Source organism: Lates calcarifer, linkage group LG2, assembly GCF_001640805.2.
Source record: "Lates calcarifer isolate ASB-BC8 linkage group LG2, TLL_Latcal_v3, whole genome shotgun sequence".
Taxonomy (NCBI): domain Eukaryota; kingdom Metazoa; phylum Chordata; class Actinopteri; family Centropomidae; genus Lates; species Lates calcarifer.
The window spans coordinates 11,166,084-11,184,068 of NC_066834.1; the positions used below are offsets into that span (position 1 = coordinate 11,166,084).

The 17,985-nt window shown below is 40.0% G+C and overlaps 1 protein-coding gene across 1 annotated transcript in view; it reads right to left on the reverse strand.

The window, feature by feature from the left end:
* Nucleotides 1–17,985, reverse strand: part of LOC108887784 (protein kinase C-binding protein NELL1) — a 215,958-nt gene that overhangs the window by 139,229 nt on the left and 58,744 nt on the right. Inside the window, exons 5-7 of the mRNA XM_018683324.2 lie at nucleotides 10,374–10,470; nucleotides 4,178–4,250; nucleotides 3,510–3,592 (exon numbers count right to left, since the gene is read on the reverse strand). Coding sequence (XP_018538840.1) covers nucleotides 3,510–3,592; nucleotides 4,178–4,250; nucleotides 10,374–10,470 — 253 coding nt within the window. The remainder of the gene's footprint in view (nucleotides 1–3,509; nucleotides 3,593–4,177; nucleotides 4,251–10,373; nucleotides 10,471–17,985) is intronic.

Here is a 17,985-nt window from a genome sequence, read left to right on the forward strand (position 1 = left end):
GGTGGAAGAATTCTAAAATGTCCAATTGATCTGAGTAGCGTAGGTCAACTCGGAAATTGTAGGTCCACTTAAGACACTCAAGGCTGCTCTGCCGCTCTGCCTCCACCCCCTCTGCTCCTCTGAGACCTGCACAGGCCACGGTGTCAGAAAGAGAGGATTCACCACAGAATGATAGAGGCTTCTCAGGAAAAAAGAAAAATGCTGGATGTCACTGAGGCTTTTTACTTCATTTAGAGGAGTCCCGGCTGGCTGCTGGAGAGCTATGTGAGCTGTGAGCGGTGGAGATGTGTCCTGTCAAAGCTCCAAACAAAATGTTTGAAATGTAATTTCAAAGGCTGGGAGGCTGCCTTGAGGCACCACAGAGGAATACCTTTCCTGTACATCGTGAGCATCAAATGGCATAGTGATAGCGCACAAAGGAGTCAGAGGCTAATAGGCATGTATCTCCTATGGTTGATACATGAGGCTGAGAGACATGAGTGAAATAATAAAACAATGGCTGAAAACAACAAAAGAGGGCAAGAGAGCCTTACCTTTAATTTCTTTTATTTCTCTGTGTGTCTGAAGCATATGTCAAAGCTGGGGACCAATTAGTCTTGGGCCAACAAGCAATTAATTAGATTTTGTTTGTAATCCACATCTGGGATGTCTGCCACAAAGTAATTATCATATTGTAGCTGTAACAGTGAAACAAACACACTCTGAGACTCCTAGACCTGACCGGAGCATCTTAAATTGTAAGTCATGCGTCCAAATATGTGTCCAAACTCAGCCTAAACTTTGTAATACAAATAAAGTGAAGGAAAGTGAGATGCTTGATGTTGACCAGCCCAGTTTCCATGGATTTAATGTTTGATTTGAGCATCATGCCCTGGCACTGAGCACTGCCAAAAAAAATGTAAAAAATGGTTGTGTGTTGTGTATTTAGTGAATTAACAAGATATTCTTGTATTTATTAATATTTGCACAGTTTTTCATAAATCACTTAAAAGCTCATCTTGGAGATCAGAGAATGTTCATCTCTAAATGTCCCAAATGGAAGATCTGGGGTGCCTAGAGATGAAAAGGGAGTCTGGAACATGACAGGAAAATTTGCAGTCTCGGAGCCCCAAGAGAGTCATTTTCCTGAGGCTCAGACTACGTAGCAGCTCCCCTGCATAAAGGAGGAGTTTATTTTGAAATCTGAGGATGCTTTTCACCAGACAGTGACTATATATTAATGGGTCAATTCACTCATAAGCAGCATCTAGCTGTGCAGACAATTTGAGTATCTGTCTCTGACCTTGCTGTCAGCTGTTCTTATAGGACTATTTCTTGGGTAGAAGCTAGTTAAAAAAAACTGATGCTGTACTGATACTCCACATTGAAGTATCAGTAAAAAGTGGTATTGAGGTATTTCTACAATATGCTTACACACATCCTCTCACAAACACACAGATATAGTAAATGCTAATGCAACCATGCTAATCCACACACAGCAAGGCTTACTGTCATTTCACCTCACCTTGACACTCCACATCACACATTCAGGACCAAGCGATTATTCACCTCATGCTGAATTTTTCTACTCTCACACAGCATAAGGGCAGAGAGCCATTTAGAGCTGAAGATGACTGCATCATCCCTGCTGCAACTTGTATGAGCAATGAGGTCAGGTGGCAATAGGTCGAGGTGTATTCACGTGAAAGAGGAGGCGTTGACACAGCGGTAGGGTAATGTTTTTCATTTTACCCTTATTTAAACCAGAAATTATTCTATTATTGCACACCCTCCTGCTGAGATGCCCTTGCTTCATTCACTCCCACCTGATAGCACCCACTCATGCACATAGAAGCACACACACACGCCACACACACGTCAATCACGCACATTCACACACAAAGTTATGCAGATGTTTAGTCTTCATAGTGGTTCAAGCTCTCCCCCATTGCTCCAGGGCATAGTGCACATTGCCTGTTAGTCTCCTGTTGTGCCAATGAAGTCAACTGACACCTTTCTGAACCCTGTATGTACCTGCCCTCTATGTGTGTGTGTGTGTGTCTGTGTGTGCTACCCAAAATCATCATCTCTAGCATTCAAAATGACAGTAGCAGCAGGGTGCGAAAATAAACATTATAATTTTTAAAAAATATATGCAGCAGTTATATTGCTAATTGTCCTAGCCCTGCATATGCTAATAAAGATGTAGCTGCCACTGAGGATTGGTCAATAATATTTATATTGTGATAAATTGTCACATTTACCTTGATGTCAATAAGTGAAGGTCAGTATTTAGGTATAGGATAATTATGAATATCTCTTGCGGATCTCAGTTTAATCATCGCAGTTCTATAGATATAAAAGGTCTTCATTTCAAGTACTGTAATAGCAGCCAATCACATGTAACCAGAAGTTCAACCGAGCAAATCCACCATCAGACTTGAATTAATCAGGACAAACATATGAGAAGTGAGGAAAACTAAGAGAGGAAATAATCATGCACATTTTTTTCCTCCTATCATATTTCAGAGGGAAATTTTGTCCTTTTTTTTCTAAACTAAATTTATCTTACGCCTGGAGCCACCACAGTAGTCAAATAATATGACATAAGCTCATAAAATATACCATCTTTGATCCTTCCCTGCTTTTTCTCTTCCCTCCTTTTGACATGAAAGCACAAAAATACCCAAACTTGAGGTTAAGCTTGTCACCCAACAGCAAAACTCTGCTGATGAGGACCGTGTAATACGGTCAAAAGCTCTAGAACAAGCGTGTGAGTGAACATTGAGCCAAGATTCTTTTGCCCAGTGTTATTTAGCTTTACTTCCTCAGTATGTTTACTCGAAGGCATAGTGCGTGCATTCATATTTCCTTCTATTGTTGTAATTCAAGTGCATATTTGAAGTGAAAACTGTTCCATTGTTTCCTTCTGGGATCTAGTAATTGTCTGTTTGCTGTTCCCTCTCTCATGCACATTAATATTTTTTTTTGTTTTGTTTTGCTTTTTGTGTGAGTCATAAAACCACTTCAATCCACCCTCACTATAATAACTGACAGAGTAATCAGATTTTCTACAGACAGATTAAGGTGCGTGTTCATTTTGTTTTGTTTCCTAACAATACCGGCTATCTTTTTTTTGGGCACCGTCTTGTTGAAATTAAACAAAAATGAGATACTGCCTTTGGAGGAGAAAGAACAATGTGCTTCAGTGAAGGCAACAACAAAATCAAAGGACTCGGCTGTGCCTGGCTACAGTGGAGAAGGATGAAATTTATTCATTTCCATTTATGTATTTATTTGTTTGTCAGGCTACAACTGGGGAAATCATAAGTGGATCTTTTAAGTGGATACTTTTATTTCTTTTGCCGACATGGTTGCCAACATTTTGCTTATTCAGTGTTTTTCTTTTATCTATTAAGTCTCTCTAAATTCTAGTTCTGCAGTATATTACATATTCGCCGAAGTTGTTACACAACTTGGTGAGCTGGTGATGGTATTTTTCTGTGTGGGAAGCTGTTCCTTGTTCTTACCTTCAGAGTCATCTTGGCCAGGAGCTCCTGAAGGTCCATGATGCCTTGCACCAGGCTCAAGAAATCGCTGCAGGTCGGACAAGCTCAACGGAGGAAAAAGAAGCACCAAAACAGAGAAGAGAGGGAGAGAAAGAGCAAGAGGGAAGTGTTTAGATAGTAGATAAACAGAGTAAGAAAAAAAAATCATTAGTCTGACTGTATTTATTGGGACACAGCTCATGGTTGCCAACAGCAAACAAAAGGAAAGCCTCACACAACTGTTGACTTTTTTCCTTAAGCTCATGGCTGGTGTTAATATCAATAATAAAGCGACAAGGTGTGATTACATGCCTTATTGATTAGTGACAGAGACAGTGGCACAGCAGTGACCTTGTATCTTAATCTGTTTGACATTAAACAGATGGAGAAACAAGGCGGGCAGGGAGAGGAGACTGCACTGAGTTTGAATTACAGCAAAATGAAGATTACTGGAGTAGAGGAAGAAGAAAGAACGGAGAGAGGCTTTGTCTGTGATCAGCAGAGAGAGGTCACTACTAGATAACACATAGCTCATTACAATCCAATTTTATAATGGTACACTGTAATGGAGAGGGTTCTCTTTTCTCTCGACCATTGCTCTGAGTACGTTTGTGGAACACTATGTGGGACTGTGTCATCATGATACTTACTGCGGTTCAGGTTAGGACACTGTGTGATGTAGCCATTGGGGGCAAAAATCAGCTTCACATCCTGGATAATGCCCTGGTAACACAGAGGGGAGGGTGCAGGGAAAAGGCAGAAAGAGACAGTGATATGTATCTGCATTGATAGTCCATGTTGTGTCATCTGTGAAGGTGATTTGAGTTAAATGCTAACAATACAGATGTTGAGCAGGTACAATGTTCATCATGTTCAGTATCTAAGTCTCATCAATATCAGGAATGTCGGCAAAAAAATGTACAAAATTCGGGGCAATCCATCCAGTGGTTGTTGAGATATTTCCACCTGACAGACAGACGTCATTGCCATAAGTAAAGCTATGCCCTCATGCCACTATCATGGCTAAAAATATTAAATGAAAACATTATTGTTTTATTGATTTTTCCTGTGTTTTGTTATGTTAAGAAGAAGCTATTTGCTACAGTCTTTGTTGAAAAAACAAAAAGGAAGATATTTATCACTAAAAACAAGGTAAAGATTCTTCTGTTTTATCATTATGTAACTGTGACCAGGTTGAGTGTTTTCAGATCAAAGCTGAACTAAAAAGCACTCAGTGTCTACCCCTGTCAAGGCTGCACAATCAAAAATCTATTTCAATAAATGAAAAGATTTATAAATGTTTTATCTACATGGACCCAGATCTGCAGTACACACAGTGAACTGAAGCCCCTTAAAAAATAACTATCTGCATCAGAATCTAAACCTCTACAAACTAATATCATGGAAATGCTGAATTCTGGGAAACAGAATCAGGTAACTAATTATGAAACAACCTTTAACAACATGGCATCTAAAAATTTAATCATCACATCTGTCCCTTTATCCAAGGCTTCTCTCTTGACTACGCTGGCAAGTCATTTTACAGTAGGTCTAAAAGTGCTTGCATTTCAGAAATGGTAAAAATATACCATTATCGCACTATGCAAACAGCATCCAGTCCTATCTGAACTGAAGCAAGTGTACTTCACATATAAGCAGAAGTAAACAGTGTACAACAGATAGAGTTCTCTCCTTAAACAGACTGTCTGTCAATCACTCTGAATGGCAGGCTATCTCCAGAGGTGCAAGGCTGGTAAATAGGCAACTTCATGACGACCACAGGGAACAACCTTGGAAAGAAAGGCACCTCTCTAATGGAAAACGGAACTTGTAAAACACTGGGGTGCCCACACACATGCACGCACATGGGGGTAATATAATTTCACCATTCTTTCAAAGTGGCTACTGAAAACATGCTGGAAGGACATTAGAAATCACTACTTCAAGCACAGTTGGCATCAACTCATCTCTGCTTTATGTGTATGTGAAATTCATTTATAGTGCATTTGGCTGGCCTGGATGCAAGCAACACCTGCCTCTATTTCACAAAGAGAGAGAGAGCCTTGAGGCGAACAGGCCTGCAGCACAGATTGAGAACAAACACATTCTTCGTCGCTCTCTCTCTCACACACACTCACACACACATAAGCTGTGTGAGGCAATGGGTGGTGAAGAAGAGATTGTCAATGTCACTCAGAATGAAAATGAAGGTGTATATCACCGATGTCTGTCCCAGTGGTGTTACATAGGAACCCTGACCACACATCACTGTCAGTGATCAATAGGTAATTTGAAGTGAAGTCATAGAATCTATCCTCTCGCTCTCTCACACAGAAAGGAAGAAACGTGCACACACGTTTCATTCCTCTGCCAAAGCCTATGGCAGACACAGTATATTTAAATGGTACAATTAAGGAATAACGTCTATCCCTGCCCATGGTTAAGATGACTGCAATTACACAACTTCATTTTACAGTGCTGTATTCAAGTGTTAGAACAGCAGCATGTTCTCCATTGTTTTGTCTCCATACAGCTGAATAATGGATTTGAAATGAATGGAGCAGAAGTGTTTCTTGTGACTTTAAGTTTTAAAGCTGAACTAATCAATAGTTTTATATCAACAGTGAATTTAATGACCTCATGTGATTTGAAATGGGTCAACACAGAACACAGAGAGAATCATTAGCAACTAGTGTGACTAAGCTAGCCGCTAAAAAGACTCATGAGTTGGAGGAGACCAAAACATAGCTATGACTGAATATTACATTCATTAGGGTGGACACAAACACATAGCTATTAGGAAATAGTTTTGTTAGGGGTGAGTGGCTTAAAAAACTAGTGTAGCTTTAAGGATGTTTAAAGGTATTTACATCTATTTAGTGTCTGTAATTCCTCAGCCTTTTTGTATGTTGTCCCCTCCTAAATTAGGATGATCCTTAACATACACACAAGGAACAGTGACTTATTTTTATGGTGAGTCCAGCAGATCATGTCTTTCTTCAAAATATTGACATATCTTCCCCTAAAATTGGGGGACTATGCATTAAAACCGTGGGCAGGCCCACATTCTGAATTCCCAGTGGCTCGGCCGGCTGACCAGCTTGTCAGATCTGTGTGAAGACTGCTTAATGAAATGGGCAAATGGCAGTGGTAACAGTTACAGTCACTCAGAGCAGCAGAATGTGTTTTCATGTATTTGTATGGAAAACAGATGTCTTTATATTGTTGAATAGCTGAAAAAAGTTCCTCAAAGTGATGGGATTTTGGCTCCCAGGACTAATTTAAAGCCTGAATTTGGGTAGATTAGAATTAGGATTGGTTTAATGTTTGGTTATGCTTTATGCTGATGAAAGGGACTGTACATAGAAAATGAAGGTCCTCACAAGGACTGCAAATCTGTGTATGTTTATGTGCTGTTTATGCATCATTTGTTTCTTTGTGTCCCCAAACATTCACAAGTTCACTCACCGTTATTGCTGATGAAATTACCTTCACTCTGCTTGTCTGCACACTCATACAGTCATAATTCCCAGTTAGCTTGTTTATTAAAGCAATAATAGCCCAGGCATGTTTGGCCAGAGTTTTGCCTTTGGGCAACATTGACAAAGGTCTATTAACCTGGGTAAGGCTTAATGCTGTGATTCTTTTTTTTTCTCACTTTGTTCATGCACAACATGATGTTTCCTTTTTCCAGCAAGGTGTGAAGACTTAACTTCCACCTGCAGTTCATCTCCTGGGACAATCATCAGCATCAACAACACTAATTAACAAGTGTGAGAGGGGAGGGGGTGTGAAAAGGCAGATGAACAGGGAGAGGGACAGAGGATGATCTCCAAAGAGAATTAACTTATTTATATGTCCATGCTCCAGTTTGACATACTCCACTACACTGGTCCATAGTAATGATTTAGTTCTGTCTCTGGTCATCATACTTTTTAAACCTCTGTGCTCTTAAGGGATTGTCAAATAGCCAGTGAGTAACAAAAAGGAGGGTAAAATGCACAAACAACTAAGATGATCACTGTACTGTATTACTGTTGAAACACGGTTGAACAGAGTGAACACATCGGCTTTGGAGGTGAAAGCTATGTTGTGGATGGTATAACAGTGAAATAAAAAAATAGGACAAGTGTGAAGTATAAACAAACCACTTTAAATAACCAAGAAACAGAGGAGACTGTAAGACAGACACAAGGGAAGTAAAAAAACAGACTGAATGAGAGATCTAAGCTCTGAATCAATCATGTCATCATGCTACCTTATGTAACATGTTCAAGCTTTCCATCATTGTCTGCGTTAGATTCATTACTGTCCTATAGTGCATGAAACTCTGAGAATTTCACAAAGGCACCAGTTCCAAACGAGCCTGTAGTGTCCCTGAGGAGTCAGCATCCTTGGCACAATGGATTCTAGATAAAGATAATTTATTACAGTTGCTTCTTCAGATGGAGAGGCCCCTGAGAGGAGGTGGCGTGAGGACATGGAGTGTCTCAAGACACTGCGAGGGCTCAGTGTGTTTTATTTAAAGGCCTAGTTAGCTCATCTTATCATTATCCCACTCCTGAGTGCTGAATGCAATAGATTACAGCTGCTGCTTTATTTCACCTATCTTCATTCGCAGTGTTATTTCTATAGCTCTTGGCCATTTTTCCCTTTCCTTTGCCTTTTGCCTCTTTATTCTTTTCGCTCGTTTCTCAACAAGCTCTTCACTCTTCTCTGCTTTTGACATGAGAAGACATAAGTAGGGTCTGTTTATCCCCTCGTCTTTAGCAGGTTAAAGAAGGGAGCAGGTGAGAAAGCGTGAAGGGAATTGAAAAAAGGAGCAATGTAAGGCAAGACAAAATGTTTTGTCTCTGTCTCTCAGCCCTTCTCTTGTTTCTCTGTGCATCTCTCTTAAGGCCCCTACACAATATGCCTGGCTGCTGTTTGCCAAGAAATAGTTATAGCACATAAGTCCCGGTAAAACTACAACTTGTCAACAAATTTAGCTTTAGAGTACAGGTACAGGTATTTTTTAACTTTAGAGAGAGAAAGGCTAGCTGTGTCCCCCTGCTACAAGTCTTTAAACTACAAGCTAATTTAAAGACAAACAAAAGACAACAACAGGATTTTATAGTTTGTGTCTAAGTTCCCCAAGCTCCATTCCTCCATAGGTTCTTCTACTTCCAACCTCCCATAGATGTTCAGTTAGGTTGAGCTCTGGTGATTGTGAAGGCCATAGCAGTTTATTCACATCATTTTCATACTCATACACTCACCATTCAATGACCCCTCGTGCCCTATGGATGGGAGCATTAAAATCCAGCTTCTCCTCTTATTTTTCTGGCTTTGCCTTTAATTTGTCCCCATCTGTAGTGTTAAGCACCAGTATGTGTCACTGATGCTTGCCTATGGATTGACTTCTGGGTCTGCACCCATCCACTAGAACTCAATAATACAGGCTCATGCTCCTCCTCGGTCACTGCATTCCTCTAAGGAACATTGTCTGGCATCTGGCATCCATCTCAAGAATCTCTTGAAGACTTATCTCTTTCAAGAGTACCTCCTCTCCTAACACCTCCAACACCCTAATAGGCCTAACGCACATTTATTTTGCACTTTCGGTGCACTTCTTAACCTCCTTGCACTCTGTCTTATTGGACAGATTTAATACTTAGTACATCAAGGTCTCCTACTGTACTAAAGCTTGAGAGTTGTCCCTCAGTTGTAAGCTGCTTTGGCTAAAGGAATCTGCCAGATTAGTAAATGTCAATGTAAATGTTATTTTTCTGTGGCCCCACTACAATCACAAGGTTTATCCTAACCTCTGTCTTGGGTTAGGGTTAGGGTTCTCAGTATGTGGTGCTATTCAGCTGCTGTACCTTATATTGTCTCTCTGTAGTGAGACTTACCTAAAGAGAAAAGCTTCTAAATTTGTGCAACAAGAGATACATTTTTTGCTCATTAATATGCATGAGTGGAAAGATATAATTAGGTTACTGTTAAAAAAAAGTGTCACACTAAATGGCCCTTCTGATACACTGAGCAACAGGTCCTTGATTCCAGGTGTTACAAGTGCACCTGTCAGCCAACATGCAAACTCATCCCAGTGTAAACCTGAAGGGAAAATCTCCTCATTCCCTCTGTCACTTCACACAAGCCTGTGCACTGCCATACCATCTGTCTCTGCTGCTGACAAACACTTTTGAGCACTCCCTGCACACGAAGGGTAGACAGACTCTGAGCACTGAGCCAACTGTGGGTAGGGAACTGGATGATGGAGCTGGGTCTATTAAGACCGGAGCGTTCTTTCACAAGAAGGAGCTCCTTGAAGCCTTGATGCGAGAGGGGATGAAGGAGGCGGTGGTAGAGGGAGGAGGTATGGTGGGCTGATGTGCAGCAGCGATAGTGTCAAAGCGTGGGGAGGAGAAATAATTTACACCACAGTAGGGTCTGGTGGCTAATCAATATGTTACATTGAAAAAAATAAAGGGCCCATTGATTGCATGGCAGGTGGGCAGCAGAGGTGGGAATATCAAGAGCATGTGTATGCCTCGGTGATACCCTGCTACGTCCCGTGCCTGCTGTGTGCACATGCAGAAGTTTGACAAAATGAGCAGTGATTAAAAATCGACAACATTGTAATGGGCTTGGGAATAAGTGTTTCAAAGCACATGCTGAGCTTTTTGTGATTCCTCTGTGAGCCCTCAGTACTTCTTTCTTGTATCTTCCACTTGGCTCTCTTCCCCACACAGCCTACTGCAAATCTGGCCAATTATCCCAGGCGATCTTGAATGTGAAGCACGTTCAGGTACGTGAAGGAAGTGTGTGTGTATGTGTGTGAGTGCATCATCTGAGGATTCTTACCTTGAACAGGCCATGCTTGTGGCTGTGCTGACCTAGCCACACTCCACTGCCTGGGGTGAGCTCCATCTGAGGAGGGTCTATCACCCGCTCATAAATCCTGCCAACAACAATTCAGAAGAGAATGTTTGGTTATGGTAATGACACACACAAACATGTTTCTCTTTTTGTCCTGGTCTGGCAGGAACACTGATCCAATACAGCTGAATACCAGAGTAAATCCAACAGACTGTGCATATCCGCTCCCTCCCACCCTCCCTCTCCCTTCATGAGAAGCAGAGTGTAGAGCAGAGGCTGCTCTCCTCAAGCATGACAGCCAGTCTCGCCCCACGGCTCTCTAACACGGTATTGATATCTGGACCTGGGATGTAGGCTGGATTAAACGTCCAACTCCTGACACAGACACAAACAGGCTTTGGCATTATCAAGGCAAACATCCTCAGCGTCATTCAGCACCATTTTTTCCTGCACTGAGGTGGGCTTAACGATTCCAGTGAGCTCCGATGGGTCTCTGTGAGGATGTCAGAGAACAATTTGTCAGGTTTTGCCCTCCTCCTCACACTATGAGCCCATGCAGAGACATACACTCAGAGCGGCAAGCTGATCTCTCTCTTTGTTTCGTTTCATTTAAAGGACATTACAGTTTAGTGCTTGTTTTGATCTCTGTGAGAGAGGGACTGCAACTATAACTTCAACAATATGGTTGGCATCACTCCAAAAAATAGTTGTCACTATGTTCATCAAGTCATCAAAGAGAAGGGGAGAAGTTGTCGTGCAATTTAAAACGTCCTCTAGAACAGAGTACTGGACAGGAGGTGAGATTTGTGAGCCAGAAAGGTCAGCAGCTGGGCAGGTGATTGGTTTTGATATATGACCAGGCCAATTCCCTGCACATAAATCATGGTCCTTTTTATGCTTCTGGCTTATACTTATAGCTCCATTAAACATATTTTTGTTATCAACAGTGAGTAAAGTCAAAGATTCCTAGTGTTAATCCCTGCAGCTCCAAAGCTTTCAAAGCTTTCTGTCAGCTTTTGATTCTGATTTGCCTGTACATATGGTTGACTACTAAGGGCTCTTACCAACCCCCCATGGGCAGCTTAAACAAGCTACTTGACCTGCACGAAAGGAGAGGTGAGACAATTAGCAAGGAAACAACACAGCTGTATTTTTCACAGAAGCCAGGCAATCATGGCTATATTGGCTGTCAATATTCAATTAACATTTCACATTAACACACACACACAGTGTTAGGCTTGTTTCACTACATTCATGGAGTCAGAAATCTGGGAGCTTACTATCAGGCTTGGTTTTAGTTTTAGGGGTAGAATTAGGGTTAATTTAGGGTAAGGGTTACAGTTAGGTATTCAGTTGTGATAGTTAAGGTTAGGGTAAGGGGATAGGGAATGCATTATGGCAGTCCCGGGACCCCAGTAAGATGGGGGTGTACAAAGGTACAAAGGAGTGTATGTTTGTAGTTTGGAAAATCTAAATATCAAACTACAGACATGCAGAAAATGCACAAGGTGCATCCTTTTAACACCATGAACAAAAAGCCTCCAGTGAGAGAATTAATAAATTACAAAACAGAGGTAGAATTTGTCTTCTAAACATCTGAGTCACAGTCAGAGTCTCTTTTATATGTCAGTAAATGCTTACAAAGGAGAAAAATGATGCCACACCTTACTAATTATAGAACGTTTATTTATATGCATGCAACTTAAATAATGCTCTTTTAATTTAAATGGCTTTTTTTCATTAAAAAAAATAGGTGCATATGTTACGCTATGCACACATTTAGTGCTTGTTCATTCTGATGTGTAAGTGCTGCAGTGCCTCAATGCTGTTTATGCTGTATCTTTCTGATTTCCCACCTGCTGGGCGAGCTGTCACTGCGGTACAGAATGTAGAGGTCATGCGATTATACTCTATTTTGTTTCCCCCAACCTTTCTGTCTTCACCTCTTGTCACCTTCCCCTCTTGTCAGCAGCTCAGCAGCGGTGAAGAGTGGGAGTTTCACAGAGGGAACACTAGAGAGCGGCTGTGACGATGATACCAATTAAGAGTAGTGATGTGCTCACGGGCATATTTGCATGGTCCTGACACCACAGGCTGCAGCCATCAACAGCTAATTATAGAGGACATATACCAGTCAACATACTGTATAGTGTAATTAAGAGTGCTCCTCTATCACCGTGGCACAGGAATCAATGAGTAATAGCTACAGCTACAGCTTGTGCTGTAGCTACAATACATGCCATAAAAAAGAAGAGAATGTGAATAAATGCAGTAAATGTGTTGGCAACATTTTACATTCATTAACAAAAAAATAAATAAATAAAATAAAATAAAATAAAATAAAATAAAATAAAAAAAAAAAACAGTTTTTTTGGTAAGTGGTAACCCATGCATGAGGGGTTCACAGAAAATGATGCAGCGTGTAATCTATCATTACTGATGTAATGTAGTTTTAACTCATTAATATCAGCACCTTCGTTAAGTGTTCATTTCTCACAGCCATATTAGAGGTGTTTCTTGCCTGTATAGACCGAATATAACCTACTGCTGTTACAGTTAACATTAAAAGTATTTAACTGTGGAAACATGGGGTTGCTTTTATTGTGAAGTAGTGACTAGAAACGCGAAACTAAGGTTAGCACTGACAGCAGGTTGTTCTCAAAAATATGAAGAATAAAGGAAAAAGAGCAGCGACAGTAAATGGACTGTAAATGGACTGTACTTATATAGCGCTTTTCTAGTCTTTTCGACCACTCAAAGCGCTTTACACTACAGATCACATTCACCCCATTCACACACATTCATACAGCACATATTCTATATTTAATGTGCTTTCTAAACACATTCACACACATTCACACACCGATGTGAAACACACACATCGGAGGCAATTTGGGGTTCAGTATCTTGCCCAAGGATACTTCGGCATGCAGACTGGAGGAGCCGGGAATCGAACCACCGATTGGTGGACGACTGCTCTACCTCCTAAGCCACAGCCGCCCCCGTGAGCTGTAAGATGAAAAGCTGCAAGAAATTCCTCAGCAAGGTAATCCAGCTCCACCACGCCCTACTGCAGATTTCAGTTTCACATGGTATGATGGAAAAAGGTCAATTATTGATTGTCTTCATTAACATAACATTTTATGTGTTGAGTTTGTGGTTGGTTGTTTGGGACCTGTTCAACCAGGACTGAAATCTCAAAGGGACTATTTGTAAGTTTTCTCTGCTGCTGAACATGATTTCTTACCAGGAGCAGGTGGTGGTGATGATCACTTGTAAAGAGTTTCAATCATCAGTGTGTTAACAACACAACAGGTTAGAGTCCACCCTCTGAGCAGCACTACTTCTTCAGGGCAGTCTGGACGCTACAGTAAGTCACTACTGGGAAGTAACATCACGGGCCAGCTGTGTCAGGGCTAGCTGGTTAGCATGCTAACATCAGTAGAAGAACATAAGTGATAGAAGTGAAGGCAAAACATTGTCATTGCTTCCCATCACTGGAGACCACTCTGGAGAGTAAAGGAACGAAGGTTGATTCCAAACTCACAATGTTTCTTCTAAACTGGTGGGTAAGCAGCTGTTGTTAATGCTGATGTTGGCTATGCAGCAATAGCAAAACTTACAATTAGCTCCTTTAAGCATTATAACTTTAATATGGGATTAGCAGCAGTAAAGTGCTTTGCCAAATTCCTGCCAAATTCTACTGCACATTGGAAAGGGAATGCTTATCAATAAAAGCTTGTTGGATGTGGAGTGGCTTGCAGAGAATACATGATACAGTAGAGCCAGATGAATCAGACCCATCACATCCATAACCAGTAAAATAGGGCAGCACTGCTCCACTTTTACACTGTTCCTCTTAACCTTTATCAGCGACTGTGTCTACGTGGATGTGTGAGAAGGAGAGAGACCCACATCTCGATACAGAAGAAAACGTCAGGCAGGTGTGGAGCGACTCATCATTATTCATGTGAATGGTGAAGCTGAAGCAAAGAGAAAACCCTGGGATTTGGAAACTGCCGCATTATGGCTAGGTAGAGCTATGGAAGCACCATATGGTGGAGACTGTATAAATCCACATCTTACTACATAACACATACTTTGTTGACAGTCCACTTCAATAAGCTGCCAAGCTGCCTCATTTCCACCGATTTACCAACTGAAATGAATAAACTACACTTAATCTCAGGCAGTCAGGATTTCAGCTATATTGGCTGGCTGTTTGCCAAGTTTGTCTTTAAGCCATTGATAAGAGCAAATAAAAAGATTAAATAAACACTAAATAAAGCCACAAACACTATCAAAAGCCATGTCCGTCTAACTTAAGGATTACATGTCAGGAAATTTGAAAACTAACAGCTTTCATCCTCAAACGTGAGACACAATATTTAGGTCTCTGGCAGCCTTCATGGCTCCCCTTCAAAAAAACAATCTCAATCACAGCCTTCATTATTTGCTCTGCCAATATCCGTCGGTCACACTAAACTCCAGACCACTTCCAATTTTCCACTAGTTGAGCTTGAGACATTTTCTGTCATGTTTTGTGTCTTTCCTCTGCCAGAGATATGAAGTCAGAAATCAGGAGTCAAAGTCCCTTTTGAATCACTTGCCTCACTGTGGGACAAAATTCTCAAAGCTCTCCATTAATCCTCTGCCAGAAGCAAGCCGGGATATGTCACGTCACTAAAGTCGGGTGGGAGATCACTGGTTACTGTGGTATTTTGGGCAGGAAGCTAAAAAAAGAGTGTCCCACATGCTGCAAAATGCTCCCATGGTGTGTGTAACTGGGGTTGGTGTTTGATGACCCTTTGTCAAATCCGAATCCAGTGAAGAACCTGCTTACGGTATCTGATTTAGATTTAGTGGTTTAACAAAATGTAAAGCCAAGAATATAATATTAAGAATATACTATATATTAATATATAAGAATGTATATTTAAGAACTAAAACTCCAAAGCCTGACATTCAAGAATAAACCGCAAGTTTGATTGAGAACACATTTCCTCCGTGACTAAATGACTGGCTGAAAGTTTTGTAGTCAGCATTATACTTTCATGCTTTGCACCGGAAAGATAAAAGATTTCCTTAAAGATTCAGAAGTCTTCATACCAAAAATAGCCTATTAAAATGTTTTGATGCTTTACTTCGATAGCCAGTAGTTTTGTTTATGTTCTGATCTGAGGCTTAACTAGTCTGTTGTATTTTATCCACTTTAAAATGGATCCAAAATGGTGAAGCTATTGGAACCTGACTTTTTGTGAAACACCATCACAAGCTTACTGATCTTCAACAGACAAAATAATCACACATAAAAATCTTCAGTGGAACCATTTCTACGTCTTATAATAGTGGGATTTAGTATTGGACCTAAGATAATGTCACTGTTTGATTAGGATCTATTTATAGTTTGAATTGTTGCAGGTTTTTTAAAGATTCTTTTGAGCCTTCGTAAAAGTCATCATGACATTGTTTATATCCTGTATTAAATGTTCTGAATTTTAATTATTTAATAATAAGAAAATAAAGTTAAAAAGGTAAATTAATGAGTTCTATAAATTAAGTGACTTAACTTGATTAATGTCTCACTGTTGAAATTACTATTCTCCCACCTTCAGCCCTTACTATACCCTGTCTGTTCACGGCGCTGAGATCTTTCACCAACTTTGTGCTGAATAAATTATGTTTCTATAAAACTAGTATGTAATAGTAAATATAATTTGAAAGAATTTTTTGACATATCTCTAAAGTCATTAAACAACTATAATTAACCAACAATATTTAATTTGTTTTCAAAACAGTAACTGTGTATGGCAGCCATTTAATGATCAAGTCAAGGCAATTAGTTAAGGTTAGGGAAAGATCAGTGTCTTAATTAAATATTGAAAAAGTATAAAGCATAAAATATAACAGAAAAATATAACTGAAACCATTGTCTTTTCCCCAAGGTGTTTTGTAGCACAAAATGAATCACCCACAGGATGTAGGTCCTGCGTTCTGTACACTATCCACAGCACTCCACTTCTACTCCTGTGCTGCACAAGAACATAGCTTTTTTTTTTTTTTTGGTCTTCTTTAATGAGTTAGGGCTAAGTCAGAAACTGTAAAGTCCACTGAGACACTCCCTGTGATTTCACACTCTAAGTCAGAAACTGTAAAGTCCACTGAGACACTCCCTGAGATTTCAAGCTGTAAACATTGACTTGATTTCTGTTTCAATAGATGACCACAGTAAATGGCTACATCATGCAGTCTCATCTGAGCCAGTTAAGCCTAAACATTCATTATGATAGCACTCCAGACTACAGGCATTAGTACACAATCTAAAACACACACTGGATACAAATGTGGACAGAAATAAAGTGGAGATGTATTGTGAACAAAATGTACAGAAATTACCAGGAGAAAACCTTTCCTTTGTGAAAACAAATTATGCCCTACTAATTCTAATGTGCTCGTAATAATTGGGATGATTCTCAGTTACAGTCCATTTACTGAGATTGGTATGAATTCCAGCTCATTTACATGCGAATATCTACTCTGCTGTAGAGAGAAAGCTACCAATCAGCAATTTGCTTATGCTGATACACTGTATATTCTGTTATTCTAACTGGAGTTTCTACCAATAGTTAAAATGACTGTGACAAAGCTGAATCATTTACACTACACTGGGCACAAACTAGCTCAGTGAAATTTGTAGCGAAGGGACTGGTACTTTATCAGTTTAACAGAAAAAGCTTCCTCAGTACACAAGACAAAAACACAACTCTCTTCCACTTTTATCTTCAGTGTTGTTACTGAACAAATCATGAGAGTTAGTAAATGAGCTTTGGACATCACAGGAAAATGTCTGCGAATAATTACATCTCTTCGTAACACCTTTCTTGCAACGGTGGGAAAAAGAACACAACAGAGTTATGTCATGCAGTGTTGAGGCCTTTATAAGCTTTATAGCTATTCGAGTGTAGAGAACAATCAGAGTGCATCAGACAATGTGTATGACAGTTTTCAGTGTATCTCACATACACGCATGTAAATATCAGATACTGCTGTACAGACAACATGTGAATGTACCAAACAGGAACATACAAACTGGACCTAGAGTGTAGTTTGTGCATGGTGCTTTAAAGCATTAGATATCCTCTGAAATAAAGTTACATTCTGTTTTTTTTCCCTATGTAACGTTTGGTCTGTCCTTGCATGTAGTGCATATGTAGTTTTCTCCTGTCTGTAGTTTCTATTTGTTTATGTTTGTAAAAATTCCCAAAGACAAAAAGAAATTCCAAAGGAGAGGTGGAAATACATGGAAGGTTCATTCAAAAGGGGCAACACAAAGTAAATTATACTGATACAGCAGGCAAAACTTTTCACTGAAACTCTATTAGGTTGACATCTACGCAGAATATTTTTAGTATTATTTAACATAAATAAATCAGGCTGGAGCCACAGCAAAGCTCCTCGGTAGAGCTGAGACAACTAGCTAATTAATGTATTGGTCAAACAACAGAAAATTAATCTGCAAATATTTGGATGACTGATAATCATTCAATTCATTTTTCAAGCTAAAATGCCCTATAACTCTACCTAGTTTTTGACTGAG